This window comes from Histoplasma capsulatum, assembly GCF_000150115.1.
Source record: "Histoplasma capsulatum G186AR genomic scaffold supercont2.5, whole genome shotgun sequence".
Classification (NCBI taxonomy): Eukaryota; Fungi; Ascomycota; class Eurotiomycetes; order Onygenales; family Ajellomycetaceae; genus Histoplasma; species Histoplasma capsulatum.
The window spans coordinates 1596936-1614296 of record NW_025544805.1 but is presented as its reverse complement, the minus strand read 5'-3'; the positions used below and the strand labels follow the sequence as shown (position 1 = coordinate 1614296).

The window sequence follows — 17361 nt, the reverse complement described above, 5'->3', positions numbered from 1 at the left end:
CAGGAACGAGGAGAGATGCACAGAAGAAAGAAAAAAAACAGGTTGTGGATGAACTAAACAGCGTCGGTTAAATATTGACCCGTCAGCCGTCAAACAAGGCAAACACTCCAATTAATATTTGATATTCATGGACATATGGGTGTACAAACATTGTTTCCATTGCCTTAACTCGAGTTGTCTTTTTGCTCCTCTGACACCGTTCCAGCCACTCGAGGAATGGATAATGGCTGATAAGAGACGGTTAAACGGTCCTCCTGCGGGCACACGACCACCAGTGTTTGCATCATCATTGCTTTCCTCCGACGGCCAACATTGCGTCGCTCTTGAGCGCCCCGTACGCACTAGAAAGCAGCATGAGCTGAGAAGAATATGTACGCTCTATTGCAAACCTCGTGAAATAGAGAAATATTAATGGTTATTTTGTGCCGATAGTTTTGAAGACGGGTCTTATCCCATCCGCTTCTGGCTCCGCGTATCTCGAATTCCAGCCCTCCTCCTTCATCCCCCGGTCGAAACTAAAAACTCTCATTCCTCCTTCCTCATCTCTAAAACTCATATGTTCCATCCATGGCCCAAAACCTCTTCCCCGCTCAGCGCCATTCTCACCTAACCTGCTCCTTTCCACACATGTGAAATTCGCGCCATTCGCATCCAGACGGAGGAGGGGACATATCCGGGATGTCAATGAAAGAGATCTTGGCGTGCACCTCGAAACTGCTTTGAGAGGGGCTATAATAGCGGAAAGATGGCCTAAAAGCGGGCTTGACATCACCGTGACTGTGCTAGAGGGGGAAGACGATTGTTGGTGGGGCGATGTTCTGTCTGCCGGTCCACTGGGCGGTGTAGATGGTTGGGGCTTGATGAACGTTCTTGCGGGTTGCATCACCGTCGCCTCAGCAGCCATTGCTGACGCTCGGATAGATTGCATGGATCTTATCACTGGGGGTGTTGCTGCTTTTGTGGAGAGTCCGAATGTTGAAACTTCAGGGCGAACAAAAGACTCGTCCCAGAGGGGACATGGCTACTCATTAGTATTGGATCCAGATCCATCCGAACACCTCGGGATTGTATCCGCCTGTGTCGTAGGCTATATGCCATCCCGTGACGAGATTACCGAACTGTGGCTCAAGGGCGACACCTCTAACATATCAGCTGGGTCGCAGAATGCAGCTGCCCGACATGAAGCTCTGATAGATGGAGCTGTTGACGCAGCGCGAGGAGCACAGGCGGTTCTTGCGGAAGCTGTTAGAGAGTCAGCAGAGCGTTTTGCTATACATGCAGGCAAGAAGTTGGCATTGTCTGGTTCAGGTACAGAAGATATTGAAATGAAACAATAGAAAGGAGTTGTAATGATGTGACGACCAGTTGAAACATGTCCAATGGGATGGACCGGCTTTTTCTTCATGCATTTGCTACAATATACATTTGCAATTGGTTATATCTATTTCTCTTATTTTAAATTTCTACATGTGATCATTTGTCCATCTTAATATCAGAGTAACAAATTCGGATATATACAGATATTCAGGTGAACTGCAGCTCATGTTGAAAAGAACATTTCCTTAAAGTATTACCCTGCTCTCCTTGTTATTCTAAGATCAATTGATACTTTGCAATAACTATCTGGCAATATTTCTGTTCTTTCATATTCACCTGGGCTTGTTGTTCTCTTCATTTCCATCCACGCAGAATTCCTCCTGACGAGCCATTTCGCTCCAATCCATACACATTTCTTACATCTTCATTATCCACTTGTCCAGTTTTACCTTCCAGGTCCATATCAGCGTATGCTGGGGTGTTCTCATTTTGAATTGGTCATTTGCTGAACAGATAAGGGGCTTTGTAAGATATCCACTCCGAAAATTACTTCTCTAATCCAATTCTTACAGGAGAACTTGTTCAGGTATGCCTTCCAAAACCCAGACCGATGTGAACCTATGGTTCTTATATACCTGTCTTCAAAAATCAGACTACAAGACTGTGAGTCTGCATTCCCCTACTACTGAGCATGGCGCGTATATTTTTGGTAGCATTCATTCCAGAATGGTACACTCCACACCTTCAATTATTACCCGCCCCCTTCCTTACGCTCCAAACGTTGTTTTTTGATATCGTTTGGCCATTGATACGCGAGATATGCGTGACAGATCGATTTCAAAGCTGTGGGAGAGGCGACAAGTTTGAACCCTCCTGCTGCTCGTATGCGCTTTTCTCGTCTTAAGAGGGCAATCGAAGCTGGTACAACGAATTCCATAACGTCCCCTGGAAGGGCCAATCAATGTATTGGGATCGTAGGGAAATCCAAACAACGGTGCAAATCTAGCCAAGCGAAATCGAAAGGGGTCATGGTGAAAATGGAAAATCAGATGCGGCGTTCGGGTTGTCCGGGAGAAAACGCAACAATAACGGATAGAGGAATGGGAATTGAACCTCATCTGATGGTCTATAATCAGCAAGAGATGGGGCCGAATTGTGCTCGCGGTTCATCTGAACCCGACTGTGGGGATACAGACGACGATGATATCCCATTGGCCGTCAAACGCAAGGCAGCTCAACATGGAGAGACTGACAAAAAGAGGAAGAAGCAGACGGATGTCTTGTGTTCGACGGAGATCAAGGATGAGAGGGCCATCGATGATAAATATAATGGCGAAACCCAAAACATATACCATAGGATCAACATGGACGAAGTGACGGCAATGGACGGCATACCCTCGAGAGAAGCCAATAGACAATCCCCAGATACCCACCAATATAGCGCCACAAACGAGAATATGACTCTTGCTCCTCCTGTTCTTACCACGACCCATCAGGGTATGGTCCCTGGGTACATTGCTCCTTTCACCAACGACAACAACAACCAGTTTACGAGCAGAGCTTCAGAGCAACATGACCTTTCCCACGACCCGTATTGGACCTCATGGCCCTCGATGGTTTCCCATATGACCCATCCGCACGATCCTCCTGCTACTCGATCCCTATCCACTCATACTCCCAGCTACGTCCGCTCTCCCGGCATTGGCCAAAGCGACTCCACTATCCCCTGGACAAGGTACCGGATTCCGAACATCACCATCACCGACACAGATCCGTACGGAGTACGCAATCCACTGTATCCCGGCAGCACCAATTCCGTGGACAAAGTCCAAATGGCTATTAATGAAGCTCTCTTCAGCGCAGGCTCCAGGGCATTTGATTGCAACTATTCTGGTACCACCGAGACGAAGGATATTCGACGCGACTAGGCAGCGACTGTTACCGCGAATATGAGAGCGATTAATTCTGTGCTTTGGGAATTCTAACCGCCTTCTTGTGCCGGTCGTTTGTAATTCTCAAATGCGTGTATGTTTGTAGCCTGTTTAATTGTTTTTCTCATGTTCCTTAATCGCAATTTTAGAATTGGGACATCATCCAAATGTATGGCGATCTCGGATTTGGAAGGGAATAGGAGTTGATAGTAAAAAGGTGAAGAAAGAGGAGAAGAGAAGAAAGCAAACTTCTAACTGAAATCCTTTGGTAGCTCTAATCCTATCGCGTGCGGCTCTCGAAAGGCTGTTGATGTTGATCAAGCCATGGAGAATGAGATTTATTTCTAGATTCCTCTTCACACAGGTTAATCGCGCTTTGATCCTTTAAGATATGGAATTACTTTTTCAAAAATTTTGAAGGTCATTGTGTGTAAAATTTCCAGCGATAGATAAGACATAAATAGTATATGGTAATAGCATGCTGGATTCACGCCCAGAAGTCATCTAGAACCTAGGTTTCGTTATCTATCAACTCGCGCGATGGCTCTAGGCGTTGTCAGGCTGGATGCAGGCATGGGCTGGGGATCAATGTTCAGCCGGCAAAAAGAAAGATAAAACTACATAGATAAAATTTAATATCATCAGACCTCGGGGGATGTGTGAATGCTTGTATGATACTGTCCCTCCTCTGTCATCGTTGCCAAAGTTCACCTTCATAGTTCGGTAAAGAAACATATCAGGCAGGAACCATTAAAGAAAAGGGGCCTGGGAGTGCCTAAAAAAATTTACAGGAGGAATGTAAAGATAACGAGAGGGATTGTGCATAGGATTGTTCGCTCTTCCAGGAGATACTAGTATGTGTGCAATGAAGCAGAGCGGAAAGCGTGTGGAAGCTGTGATGGAAAAGACCCTGTACAACCCAAGCATCTTTCTGGACTAGCAGCTAGCAGCTAGCAACTCTGCTGGTTTCTGATGAGAGCGAGAACAATCCAGTTGGTCTCCTCGATTCTCGACATACATCCGCGAGCAAGAGCTCTGTATGGAGTATGAACATGCAAATCACCAACCGCATGGAGAACGCCAAAACGCTGCATGGATGCCCGATCCAATTGATAGATAAACTAGTACGCATAGAATCGACACTTGTTATTCGTGATGATGGCGGATTGAAAGCCGTGAAGGATCGGAGGGAATCCACTTCCCCTTTCTCTTTTCATCCAAGCCATCGTTGAAGTTCCTTTTATTCCCTAGCGTTGGTTTTAGTCTTCCACAAGGACATGTTAAGTTTTTCCTCGCAACGCTAACCTCTCCAACCCAGCAGGTCGGTTCCTCCTGCGGCTTGAATCACGCCGGTTTGTGATTCTCCAGGATCACCTACAAATACGGGAAGAAACACAACAAGGCTTCGAGAATTGAACACGATGGCGCTTCGATAAAATGCCCCTGCAGCAGACTCCAAGAGTCCAGGAGTCCGAGAGGACTAAGTGAGCGCTGGGTTTGAGGCGCAATGAATTCAAATATGGGGAGAGCAATAGACTTGCAGATCTTCACAACTGACACTGCCAATCGGAAATCGAGGAGCAACGTACGGATGGATATTTTTGACGAGCGATTCCAGACAGTGGAGCCACCAGCCGTGACAAAAGTCTGCCATGCTAAGCCGCTTTCGCAAGAACGGGCCTGATGGGCAACGCCGTTGACGCCGTTTCTGGCCCGTTCCTGGTTTCCACCTGTGCTGGATCATGCTTGTCACGCCGTAGCAGAACGCTTTCAACCTTGGCTGGGCCGGCAATTCTGGGGCCCCTGTCTAGAAAATCCCCCTGAGATTGTCCGAACTTATCAGCCTCGTACTCCGATCTTGACAAGCCAATTGATTTCTCAGCTCAAAAAAATAATACAAAAAAGGGAAAAGAAAAAGAAAATAAAAAGACCTATGGATTCCGAAAATGTCAGTTCTGAGAAGAAGAAAAGAAAAAGGCTGGGCCTTGGCCAATCCATCACTGGTTTGACTCTCTGAACTCAATCGGGCATTTTCAATTTGCTCATGGGAAACATTGCAGACCCTGGTCCCTGCTTCAGTGTGCTCAAAGCTTGAGCCAGCTTGAGCCAGGGAATTTCCTGTCAGTCCAATGCTTGAGCTTCGACAACATTTATCCTCGTCGTGAGGAACCAAGGTTCAATTGTTCTCTTTTGAAACGAAGATTTCTTTCATTTCATTCCTTATTCTTGGACACTCGTTTTGCGGCTAATACTATTTCGTTTCCCCTTAAAGTATACCATCGTTCGTGGCTTTCTTTTTGCTCCATTTGCTCAATTATTATCCTTGCTATTCCTCCAGTTCCTGCGAGTTCCAGTTTAGATCTCTAAAAAAAAATAAAAATAAAAAACCTGCAAGCAACTTCCCGACGCCAACTGGTGAATCCTGCTTTCAAACTTGTTTTTCTCGAATTGCATCGAAATGACTCGACGATAAGTCTCTTACGATGCGCCGGTTTGCGACCCCCCTTTTCGGCTGGCACCGTTGACCTTCATTCGGTTTCTTGACATGTCCAATTGGGAAAAATGGCGGGCCTGAGAAAACTTTTCAGTATCGAGAGGACATTGTTCCAGTCGACAAACCCCGAATTGACGGAGAGCGAGTCCAACGGTCCAGTAAGCGGCACCTATTCCCCATTCCTTGTGTTGCCCCGCGGATCGCCTGAAGCGAAACTCCCTCGACTCCCACAGATGCAAAACCAAACTTTCTACGGAATTGAGAGGGAATTTGAAGACCTCCATGATCAGTTTTGCTGCCACCAATCATTGTCCTTGCAAAATAAACGATTCAGAAACGCTGAGCCTAAGTCCTCTCCTCACCAGATCCGTCGCCATGTCGATGTCATAGAAGCCGGCTTCCCGGCTCAACACGCCCGAGTTCCGACTCCAATATCTCCTGCGAGTATGTATAATGAGGAAATTGCGGATCGCAATATCCATAGCAAACGATCTAACAAGCGTAGCACAAAGTACGCGAATGTTATATCAGCGGTATACCAGGAAGACGTGGCGGATCGTAACATCTTGCTTGCCGCTGGAAATACACGCACACTTGAAATAAGAAGAAGGGGAGGGGTATCTCAGTGCAATTTAAGTAATAGTAGATCAGCGTCATCCCTTTCATACTACCAGGAAAGCCGGCCACGGTTATGGTCCAGAACACAAGCATTGGGACACCGAACACCATCAGGAGAAACCAGAACAGAATTGAGAGTTATATCTTCTGACCAGGACCTCCGAAGCCATCCTCCATCACATCAACCGGAAGATGCTAGCGCCAGCCCACCGCGCAGGATAGGTGTCAGGCAGTATATCGCTTTGCGACTAAAAAATTCTTCACCAGCGCTATCCTCTCAGGGATCGGAGAATATTCCTCCAAGACCAGCACCGCAACCACAGTTAAAAATTTACAAAGTCGCGCCTGACCGCCAACCATCTACGAGAGATGCCGGCGAATCATCTAGGTCTAATCAGGGCTTGGTGAATCCGCCGGGGCAGCTGGATGTTAAGCCTCGAAATCATGACTCAAAGAAAGCTACTCCCAAATGTCCGACGGTCGACGACGGATCCAACCGCTTATTATCCCCGGCCTCAGCGAATCTATCAAGGAAAAATGTTCGAGATCTTTCTATCAATACAAAATTGGCTGCCCCCACCAAAAATTTTGTGAAAGTGCCTACCCAACCCCCTGTCTTGGCCCCCACTGGAGCCAGGAGAGAGCCGAATTCGAGTATTTCGGGGATTGTAAACAGTCCACTTCCAGTCGCAACTCCCTCTGCGGTATCTCCAAGAACCTTGAGCTACAACGTCGAGGAAATTATGAGTATGTTCAAACATGCTTATAAATCATCACAAAAGACCAGTTCCCCTCCCTCCTTCGAAACATTGCATGATGCTATAGTTCGTGAGATAAATTCTCATGAAGCTTTTCGCCAAGTTGCTTCCGATATTGAAACAATGCCGTTTCCGGAGCCTAGTCCGGTTCCGATTCCCATTAAACAGAGTGAAATTAGTGGCCATACGAGGAGGAAGTCCTCGTCAAAGAGTTTATCAGGAAAGGAGAAACAATCGCTGAGACTTGTTGGTAGAAACTCCTTTGCAAAGGCGCGACGAAACTCATACACTTCCGGGAAAGAATTATCTTTTCCTGCTATTAAGGGACTAGAAGCAGGAGCCGAACCGGACAGCAGCCACCAGGAACGAAGGAGAAGGCACACTTACTCGCAGCCTTTACCGCCAAGTGTACCCGTTGCCCCTGAATTCCCAAGGGAGTTACGACAAGAGGCGAGAAAAGTGTCTCTGGGGAGGTCTGGAGATAGTCCGCAACCTAAATACACTTACAAGCTAATACCCGACATCCGACCAAAGAGTTCACATAGCGTCCGTTCTAAGGGACCACCTTCCAGACCAAGCAAATCTGGTTCTTCAAAACAAACCCAATCATGTCGACCTGCACTCGTGTCTCAGAACTCCCAGTCGGAAATGGCACAAAGGACAAGTAGCCGAAATACTCCCGCAGAGCAGACGAAGCCTGACCTACCCAAATATCAATCCGACAATCCTAAAAACGGAGAGCGTGATACCCTACCCGGCTCAACCAATAGCTCATGCACTACACCCGAGCCTAAAATTGTCACCTCCAGTTTCCCCCAGCAAACCACTCAAAAGCCGCCAATAAAGCGGCTTTTTAGCACTTCACCTCAACAAATTGGCCGGAATCGAATACCTCTACGCCGAAGTAGTATTCAGAAGGATTTATTCGATTCTGGTCGGTTTAAGCCATAATCGAGCTCTATTAAGTCCGTCTAAGCTTGTCATTTTTCAATTCTAGCAACGCCAAATCTGGTTTACGTGTCGAATAGAGAAATGATTTTTGTATATTTCCTACCGGAGCCCCAATAATCCTAATCAGACACACCTCACCATCTCTGCCGAAATAATCTTCATCACCAACCAAATCCATCTTCCCGCGACGGCATTTGCAAGTCCCATTTACAACCCTTCATTTCCCCGATCGCGTGCCCGCCCTTGAACTACAACCCATTCTCCCAAGTAACGCCGTCATCCGATCCTTATATACTTCCATCGAGATATCTCAGAAAAACAAAGAAATTTTGTGACACGTCATCCCAAGACTTTCCCCCCTACTTCGCCTAACACCTCTTGTCACACATCGATTTCCTTTGTCTTCGGCCACTTTATATCCATTTACCAAATTCATTCATTACTCCTGATTTCATAAATATTGTCATAACATGCATGGCTGATACTTTTTTGCATACAAACATGGGGCGATTTGGCGGCGCATGAATAAACCCTGTGATGGCGACTCCGGCCTCTGAAGGGAAATATCATCTTCTTTCCCGATTACTATCGTTATTATCATTTTACCATTTTATTATGTTGACTCGCAGAAAATTGGGAGAATTTTGGAGTTTTATTGTTCGTCTGTTTGCGGGGCGGGGAATCTTTTGGAAAATTCCATGTTCTTATTCTTCACTTTTTCCCTTCTCAATATTTTCTATACTATACATGAATCATTTGGTCACTAGGGTCCCCTTTCTTCTCAGATTTTTTCCCCTTGCCTCGGGCGAGGTTTTTCTTCATCATTTGACAGTTATGGGCTCTTGATTTATTGTCCTTTTTTTTTTTTTTTTTTTTTCATTGACCCCATTCTTTTTCTGTAAGTATTTTGATAACTTGGTCGGGCCAAATTGGGAAGAGAGGTCACTTTATCAGCCTAGCTATTTCTATTTGGTTTGACATTGGCGAACGCTATGTAACATACCACCTGATTCTTCCACGATATATTTATCCTTCATGTTTTCCTTAGCTTAATTCTTGTAAATAACTCTGCCTTTCCCGGCTTTCTAGAATTTGTTCTTGGGTGGTTTGAAAAAAAGAAAAAAATGATACTTGATAAAAAGAGAAATGATGTCGCCCAGGCTCGAACTGGGGACCTTGAGTGTGTTAGACTCACGTGATAACCAACTACACCACGACACCTTCCAATTATGTAAGGCTGGCCTTTCTTGTTCCCTTTGTTGAGAGAACCAATTAATATCTGAGGAGGTTCGTGTTGCATATATCAAGCTGAAGAATATATTCACATCCATTGACGGTACAGCATGGAAAGATAGGTACTGGACTTTAATATTTTCTTAATTTCTATTCTTGATATTTAAACTCTCTCGAATCATGATAACATAACTAGAACTGCCGAGACTGGAGAGCGGATGAGTGCTTAAAACACCGATAGCAAGATCAGCAAGGTTGTCTGGATACGCCCTCATCAAATATCGGGGAAATTTAGGCTGGGAGTCTTGAGTCTGGTAGGAAGTATTCATGAACGCTAAGCTCCGTGGGTATTTAGAAGAACAGAGATAGGCTATGCCAGGTCCCCTTGGTAATATGCAACCAGCTGGGTGTTCGGAGAGTGTTTAGTAGGAGCCTATCATATTGGCTGCATTAGTTTCGAAGGTTTTGGAGAACGAAAAAAAGTCTATATAAACAGTGGAATTTGCGCTGAGGTAAGAAGATAGATGGGAAGCTACTCACGTCCAAACAAGCACCATTTCTCCGCGACCCGTTTGCAGTTGGGGTTCGTGCACTTGGTGACTCCCTTCTCAATGCCCTCAGGCTGCTCGAATGGAATACACAAACTCTTTGCACCCATGCTTGGGGCCCTGGCATCCTGGGCTTCGCCAGTCTCTTCTTCAGCCTTTCGTGCACTCATGTCTTTAATTTCGTCTTCGCACTGCTCGGTCAGACAGTGGGGAATCATGCAAAGGTTCTTATCGTTGAGCGCAGGGGTGAAATCATCCCAGTTCGTGATGCGCTTAACATGTGACTTGTACGTAGCATCTGCTCGTGAGTAAAGGTCCGCTTGGATGGTTTCAAGAAGCGCAGGGACTTGGACTGCCAGTTGAGTGATGGGGATGGTGGATTTTCCATCTTTGCCAAGTATATCACGGCGAGAGGCAGTCACATAATGACCAGCTGATTCCCCTGGGCCAAATTCAAGTCGAAGAGGAACACCGTGCAATTCCCAGTCGTTAAATTTCCAACCGGGAGTGTAGTCTCGTTTGTCGACTTCAACTCTGACCCCGGCAGCTTCAAGGACAGCTGCTAGAGCATCAATCTCGGCCATTAAAGACGCCTTCTCTGCATCAGTTGTCTTAGCGCCAGTACCAACAGGCACAATCACGGTTTGGATATCCGCGACGCGTGGTGGAATAACCAGGCCACGATCATCGCCATGGACCATGACCATGATACCAATAGTCCGGGTAGACAAACCCCAAGAATTCTGCCAAACATGAAGTGCGGGCTTCTTCTCGTCAGGCTTAGCCGACGGATCTTCAACAGTGATGCCGAACATCTTGCTGAAATTTTGGCCTAAGCCGTGAGACGTCCCTCCTTGAATTCCGCGGCCTGTGGCTGGGATATAACCTTCGACTGTGGTGGTGTAGAGGCCCCCTGCAAATTTTTCCTTTTCGGTTTTCTGACCCCTGATGACGGGAATAGCAAGAAGCTCCTCGTAAACGTGGGCATAATGCTCAAGAATTTGCAGGACTTCTTCACGAGCACCGCCTTCAGTCAAATGCGCGGTGTGGCCTTCTTGCCAAAGAAACTCACGAGTGCGAAGGAAGGGCTGGGGGTTCTTGAACTCCCATCTAACAACAGAGTTCCACTGATTAAGCCGGAGAGGCAGATCACGGTGACTTCGAATCCACTTGGCATAGTACGGATACATAACTGTTTCCGACGTGGGACGAATGGCAATTTTCCGTTCCAACTTGGAATTTCCTCTTTCGAAAACGTCAGCAAACGCATCGGCAATGAACTAGATATACTAAATATTATGGGGTTTTGAAACCCAAAACCTACGCGTGAGTGACCCAGGCAACCTCAGCAGCAAACCCTTCTATGTGGTCCTTCTCCTTCTTTAAAACGTCTTCGGAAACGAACAGAGGGAAAGAGCAATTTTTAACACCCATCTTCTTAATTCGATCATTAAACCAGTTTTGGATCGTTTCCCAAATGAAGTACGAGTGTGGCTGGGAAATATCAGTATTAGCTAGCAGCTCAAAAATGGTGACCACACATCTGGTAAACAAAAAGATAAAAAATTGAAAATGAAAATACCTTCAAAATAAAACAACCCGATACATCGTAGTAATCCAACATCTGCCCTTTCAAGAGAACCTGTTGGTACCAACCTGCGAAATCCCCCTCCTTCGAGACATCGATACCGATAAGAGCGGGGCCGTCAGTTTTCTTCTTGGGTGCTTTCTGGGAAGGTTTATTTTTCGATTCCATGCCTATGCCTTTGTTGGCCAACTTTCCCGCCTTCTCAGCAGCCTGCTTCTCCTTTTTAGCAGCTTTTTTAGCAGCATTTTTGGATATCTCGCCGGCTGGGGAGCTCTCCCCTCCGGCGGCGGGGTCCATCGTGCGATCAGGCAGGGATTCAGTTGCAGCTGGTAAAGAGCTTGCTGGTGCGTCAACTCGATCCTGCTCTTGTTGTACCGACATGTCAAACCTCCTGGATATTCAATATAGGCAAATAATCGCAACTCACTTGTGCAATTGGTGTGTTTGGTAACTGGGCGGGAGGAGTCACGTCGGTAAAGCAAGAAGTGGGACAACGACCTTCACCGCCTTTGGGCGGCAGAATGGGCATCAAGCCAAAAAAAGAGGCCGCAAACTCTCTGGGCGCAATAGACACCAGCAAGCTTCTATCTCCACACCAAGACCCCTCCTTCGATTCTTTAATTGGACATGGCAGGAATTTTTGAGGCTCCCCGGAATGCGGGACAACTTTGTGAGCTTTCTCTCTATTTTACAATGTGGGAAGGAGGCTATGGAACTAACAGCTCCCCACAGTTCTTGGAGGACAGAAAATCAGTGGTTCTGATATCAGAGATCAGAATGGTATGTGACTATCGAATTAAACATGTCAAGGTACCCAGCTTACACAGTTTTTTTTAGTTCTTGCGACTCAAGCCATTGCCAATGTGGTGAAAAGTTCCTTCGGCCCTTCGGGGCTCGACAAAATGATGGTAGATGATATTGGGGTATGCCATGCCCTTTCTTCTTGGTTGAGCAGTTGAATTAATATGGTAATAGGATGTCACTGTTACCAATGATGGAGCAACTATCCTAAGCTTGTTGGACATCGAACATCCCGCGGGAAAGATTCTGGTGGACCTAGCAAAACAACAAGACAAGGAGGTAGGATCGCCTTTTCCCCCGCCGTTTATCTGTGCCGTCTAATTTAGCCTGTCTAGGTCGGTGATGGAACTACTTCCGTTGTTTTAATAGCAGCCGAGCTTTTGCGACGAGCGAACGAGTTGATGAAGAACCGGATACACCCCACTACAATAATCACGGGATACCGATTGGCCCTTCGGGAAGCCGTGAAGTACATGAATGAGAATATCAGCACCAAAGTTGAGCATCTGGGAAGGGACAGTTTGATAAATATTGCGAAGACATCAATGTCAAGCAAAATTATAGGAGCTGATGCAGACTTCTTCGCCAACATGGTTGTTGATGCGATGCAGCAAGTCAAAACTACGACGCAGCGAAATGAGATCAAATACCCAGTTAAGGCTGTCAACTTGCTCAAGGCTCATGGGAAGAGTGCTACTGAATCTTTACTTGTCCATGGATACGCTCTAAATTGCACAGTTGCTTCACAAGCCATGGTTACTCGGGTTACTGATGCAAAGATTGCTTGTCTTGATATGAACTTGCAGAAAGAGAGGATGAAACTTGGTGTTCATATCACAGTTGACGACCCACAAAAACTTGAGAAGATCCGTGAAAGGGAGTCTGGAATTGTCCTCGAGAGAGTGGAGATGATACTAAAGGCGGGCGCGAATGTCATCCTCACGACCAAGGGTATTGATGATCTTTGTCTCAAGATGTTCGTCGAGAAGGGCGCGATGGCAGTTAGGAGATGCAAAAAGGAGGACCTTAAACGAATCGCCAAGGCTACGGGAGCGACGCTGGTTAGCACACTATCCGATCTTAATGGTGATGACAAGTTTGAACCATCCAGCTTGGGCCACGCAGAAGAGGTGGTACAGGAGCGGATATCCGACGATGAGTGTATCCTTATCAAAGGAACCAAGGCCCACACTGCCGCGTCGATTATTCTCCGTGGTTCAAATGATTTTCAACTTGATGAGATGGAACGTTCCGTGCACGATTCTCTCTGCGCTGTCAAGAGGACACTCGAGAGTGGAACCATCGTTCCGGGAGGTGGTGCCGTTGAGACCGCCCTGCATATCTATCTCGAGGAATTTGCTGTTACAGTCGTAAGTGTTTTCTTGAACTCCCCTTTTGCGCAACGACCAATAGCGACTAGATCACAACTAGTACAATATAATCAAAAACAGTGGTATTCACGAAGGTGATGAATAACAGGGCTCCCGCGAACAACTCGCCATCGGCGAATTCGCCCAATCCCTCCTTGTCATTCCCAAAACCCTTGCTGTAAATGCAGCTAAGGACTCATCCGAGCTCGTCGCCCAACTCCGTGTCCGCCATGCCCTCTCTCAGCGTGTTCAGGAGGGAGAGGCTAACGCGGAAGAGAAAGCCATTGCCAAGAAGAAGATGTATAAGAACTACGGCCTTGATCTAACAAGGGGCAAAGTTGTGGATTGCGTCAAGGCGGGTGTCTTGGAGCCCAGCATGAGTAAAGTGAAGCAGTTAAAGAGTGCGGTGGAGGCTTGCATTTCGATTATGAGGATTGATACGCTGATTAAACTTGATCCTGAGAGGAAGGCTGAAGGTGATGGGCATGGACACCACTAGACGACTGGGAGCTGTAGCCCGTCAAAGAACAAAAAAGAAAAGGAGTTGAAACCAATCTTTTTACTGGCTGGGTTGATACCGTACATCTCTTTCCCTTCCCCTGTTTATTAATTAATGTCTAGAGGAAAGAAGAGGATCTGAAGAAAAATTTTTTTTAAGTCTTCATAAGGAACTCATCATATGAATATGGTTATCTAGAAGTTTATATTGTCGTTTGGCCTAAAATACTCTTTTCCGCATTCCGCCTCGAGATTTGAATAGTTACCTCATTTTCACAGCACATTTAGACTCTGTTGAAATTTCGAAGGTAGAGAATAATTACGTAGCTCATCTCAAACTGTGTATGTTGTGATAATACACGCATAACCTGGGTGTACAATTCGTCTAGTCGTCTAGAAAGACAATGGGAAATAAATATGAATAACCGAAAAATGGACGACAGAAACGGCAATTCTCGCTAGCAAAAACGCCTTATAATAACTTCGCTCTGAAATTTGAGGAAAAATTACACGCAAAACGAACTCCCTAATGCACATAGCAGTACCAGCAGATACGTTAATGGGCCCCTCCCCCTATTCATCTTCATCGTCACCTGAGTCCTTCACATCCGCCCATCCACAACGCCATCTCCGCCCTTCACCATCCCCGCCGATCCTGAGGTCTCGCGCTGCAGGGCCTTTTCGCCAGCATCGAGCATGTAAGTCATCGCTGACGGTGATAAGCTCGCCACCATACGTCCAAGAAACGCCAGATACTTCCTTCTTATGCCCTTCAACTAGCGCCGCGCCATGCTTGTATATCGGGATGGTATCTTCCAGACGTCCCGACAAGCCTACACTGCTGGAATGGGAACTACGTAGGTTGTGGCCGTGTAGTGGCCGAGAAGATGCTTGGTTGGAAGAGTTATTAACAATACCTGTGGAGGACGAAAGGGAAGAAGAACCAGTGATGAATGGCGACGGTAGATATCGTTCATCTGTCGGAAATACGATGGCGCAGTTATCACTGCTGCCGACTGCGAGCATTTCACTTTCGTCATTGACTGCACGGCGGACGGCGATTTTGACAAAGAATGTGGCGACTTGAAGGTGCGGATGGCGGAAGCCGTATAAGGGCCCTAGGCCCGGTTTGGCCTCGTCGCTTGGGAAGCGCTTGAAACTTGAGCTGGATGGTGTCATTTCTGGACAGCTCCCTAGAGTCAGGTGGGAGGTGGAGTATGCGTAAACGCTGCCATCCCGGCATAGGGTGTAAAGCCTGCTCCCATTACCACTGAAGGCCATCGATGTCAGTCCGAATTGGCGGTATTTTTCGTGGCTCTCTGGTTGTCTAGTGATGGCTAAGGGGACAGGTGTTTTGCGTCGTAAAGAGTAGGTAGTTCGCAGGTCCCACAACCTCACACAAGCATTTGATTCGCCGCAGGTTACGAAGAGGTTTTCACGGCCAGGGTGTAGAAATGCGATAGAAGTAACGGATATATCGTCCCGACGTGCTAGGGCTTCTGCTTCCGAACCAGTTTTGGACCGGGCCCTTTCCGCATGCGCTGGCCAGATGCTGTTGGATACCTGGGGATACTTCATTTTAGTGGACGCTCTTGCAGAATCATCCGCGTCCGATGTAAGAGAACAGCGTAACTGCATTGCAGGCTTTTCAAAGGCTTTGTATCGTAGATCCCAAATATTAACGCTGCCGTCACGACTACACGTTGCAACAACATTGTTATTAGAAGCGGGCTGGAATTGAACGCGTTTGACAGATGAAGTATGCTTCGACAGGCAGTATATTTGGGTTTGAGTAGTCATATCGATAATCCGTGACGTTTGATCACCCGACGCAGTAGCTAGAAGTCTGTCATCAGAGGAGAATTCTAGGTCCATAATGGAGTTTGTATGCGGTTGAAATGATAGATAGGTTTTGGAAAAACCCGGTTTCACGTCCTTAGCTGAGTCTAATAGTCGGACTCCTCCTTCTTCGTCTCCAATCGCCACCAGAGAATTGGCTGGAATGCATTAGTTAAGAGCTGCAAATTGTAACGGGGAATTAAAGAGTGAAAATTACATACTGTGACAAGAAACAGTGCAAAACGGTAGAGTGAGACGTTCTCCCCTCTGATCTCTATAAGAGCATTGATGGAGGTCGTCAGCTAAGCTATAGAAGTCGGACACCTCATCCCGCCAGGCTGTTTCCAGAGTAATTAGCCGACAATAAGTTTAAAAAAGCACAAGAGATGTACCACACACCATTCCCATAGTCATATCGGTGTGTCAGCGTCCCCGGTGTATTACCCGAAAGGCTGCGTATAAATATTTGACCGGTGGTTTGAAGCGTATGAGATCGACGTAGAGGTGTTGGCGGTAGGGTATGTTGTTTGGTTTTGGTTTTAAGCACCTCCGATTGTATCTCAGATTCGATCCCAATTTCATCAACTTTTGGCCTACGAGGACTCGAGTCTATATCAATTTGACGAATAGATGGCGCAATTCGCACTCTTCTCAATGGCGAAGATTGAAGTGGAGAACTTGAAGAAGAAATGGACAATTTTCGTTTTTTGCGGGGAGTTAATAAGTCATCTTGTGAGTGGGAAGATTTAGCTGGGTTGTCTTGGGTGCCATCTGATATCCTGGAAAATGCTGGTCCGAGACGGTTCAACGCAGGGGAGCATATATCTTTCAGGATGTGGCGATTGGGGCGGTCGTTCCCTCCACTCGAGAGCGCCCCCAGCACAGAGCGTGGGGTAAAGAACCGTTTGAATGATCTGGGCGTGACGGGAGGGGGCTTTTTAGTCTTCGTTCGAGGAGGAGATGAAAGTATCTGTGGAGCATTGAATATAGGAGGAGAAGATGGAATCGTGTCCTGGGATCCCTCGGGGGTGTCGGATCTGACATATAGAGAAGAGGACCCGGTGACAGATTCCATGGCTAGGGTTATTTTGAGATGGATACAAATCTAACGCATTGAAATCAATATCTATTTATGCTTTGAAAGGAGTTGGAGGGTGACTGCAGCTGGCGGAGGAAGAGGAGGAGTTGTCAGATTTCGAGCCCCACGGGAAGAGATTTTGATATTGAGGCTCTGTCTGCCCTGCTCGCCGTCGCGACACAAACTGCGTCCAACGATTGATCCCCGCGAAGTCGTGCCCGTGTCGGTCTTGGCGCTTCCGCGACGCGAGTGCTTAGTCATGGTGACCTGTCGTCATACTGCCCCAACGTTGAAGCGATTCCGCTAGATTTAAAGAGGAAGGCGGTGAAGGGGTTCA

General features: G+C 46.8%; 7 protein-coding genes and 1 non-coding gene across 8 annotated transcripts; 4 read left to right on the top strand and 4 right to left on the bottom strand.

Moving 5' to 3' along the window:
• Window positions 1–183: 183 nt before the first annotated feature.
• On the top strand, window positions 184–1643 carry HCBG_04501 (3' exoribonuclease; the record flags this gene model as incomplete). The annotated part of the gene is made up of 2 exons (XM_045431550.1): window positions 184–371; window positions 433–1643. 2 exons carry the CDS (start codon window positions 224–226, stop codon window positions 1335–1337), a joined length of 1053 nt encoding a protein of 350 aa, XP_045288103.1.
• A 558-nt stretch (window positions 1644–2201) lies between these two features.
• HCBG_04500 (uncharacterized protein) lies at window positions 2202–3245 on the top strand (the record flags this gene model as incomplete). Its single annotated transcript, XM_045431549.1, has 1 exon — window positions 2202–3245. The coding sequence occupies one exon, from the start codon at window positions 2202–2204 to the stop codon at window positions 3243–3245; it is 1044 nt and encodes a 347-aa protein (XP_045288102.1).
• Window positions 3246–4548: 1303 nt separating this feature from the next.
• Window positions 4549–4992, bottom strand: HCBG_04499 (uncharacterized protein; the record flags this gene model as incomplete). The annotated part of the gene is made up of 2 exons (XM_045431548.1): window positions 4549–4728; window positions 4807–4992. The coding sequence occupies 2 exons, from the start codon at window positions 4990–4992 to the stop codon at window positions 4549–4551; spliced, it is 366 nt and encodes a 121-aa protein (XP_045288101.1).
• An 818-nt stretch (window positions 4993–5810) lies between these two features.
• HCBG_04498 (uncharacterized protein) lies at window positions 5811–8069 on the top strand (the record flags this gene model as incomplete). The annotated part of the gene is made up of 1 exon (XM_045431547.1): window positions 5811–8069. The coding sequence occupies one exon, from the start codon at window positions 5811–5813 to the stop codon at window positions 8067–8069; it is 2259 nt and encodes a 752-aa protein (XP_045288100.1).
• A 1147-nt stretch (window positions 8070–9216) lies between these two features.
• Window positions 9217–9290, bottom strand: HCBG_11034. Its single transcript has one exon. It is a non-coding gene; the product is annotated as a tRNA-Val (tRNA).
• Window positions 9291–9426: 136 nt separating this feature from the next.
• On the bottom strand, window positions 9427–11852 carry HCBG_04497 (prolyl-tRNA synthetase; the record flags this gene model as incomplete). Its single annotated transcript, XM_045431546.1, has 4 exons — window positions 9427–9735; window positions 9843–11095; window positions 11175–11344; window positions 11433–11852. 4 exons carry the CDS (start codon window positions 11817–11819, stop codon window positions 9725–9727), a joined length of 1821 nt encoding a protein of 606 aa, XP_045288099.1.
• A 174-nt stretch (window positions 11853–12026) lies between these two features.
• Window positions 12027–14485, top strand: HCBG_04496 (T-complex protein 1 subunit alpha; the record flags this gene model as incomplete). Its single annotated transcript, XM_045431545.1, has 6 exons — window positions 12027–12108; window positions 12171–12218; window positions 12276–12361; window positions 12414–12518; window positions 12575–13609; window positions 13719–14485. The coding sequence occupies 6 exons, from the start codon at window positions 12066–12068 to the stop codon at window positions 14106–14108; spliced, it is 1707 nt and encodes a 568-aa protein (XP_045288098.1).
• A 56-nt stretch (window positions 14486–14541) lies between these two features.
• Window positions 14542–17021, bottom strand: HCBG_04495 (WD domain-containing protein; the record flags this gene model as incomplete). Its single annotated transcript, XM_045431544.1, has 3 exons — window positions 14542–16104; window positions 16168–16284; window positions 16346–17021. The coding sequence occupies 3 exons, from the start codon at window positions 17019–17021 to the stop codon at window positions 14681–14683; spliced, it is 2217 nt and encodes a 738-aa protein (XP_045288097.1).
• Window positions 17022–17361: the final 340 nt, after the last annotated feature.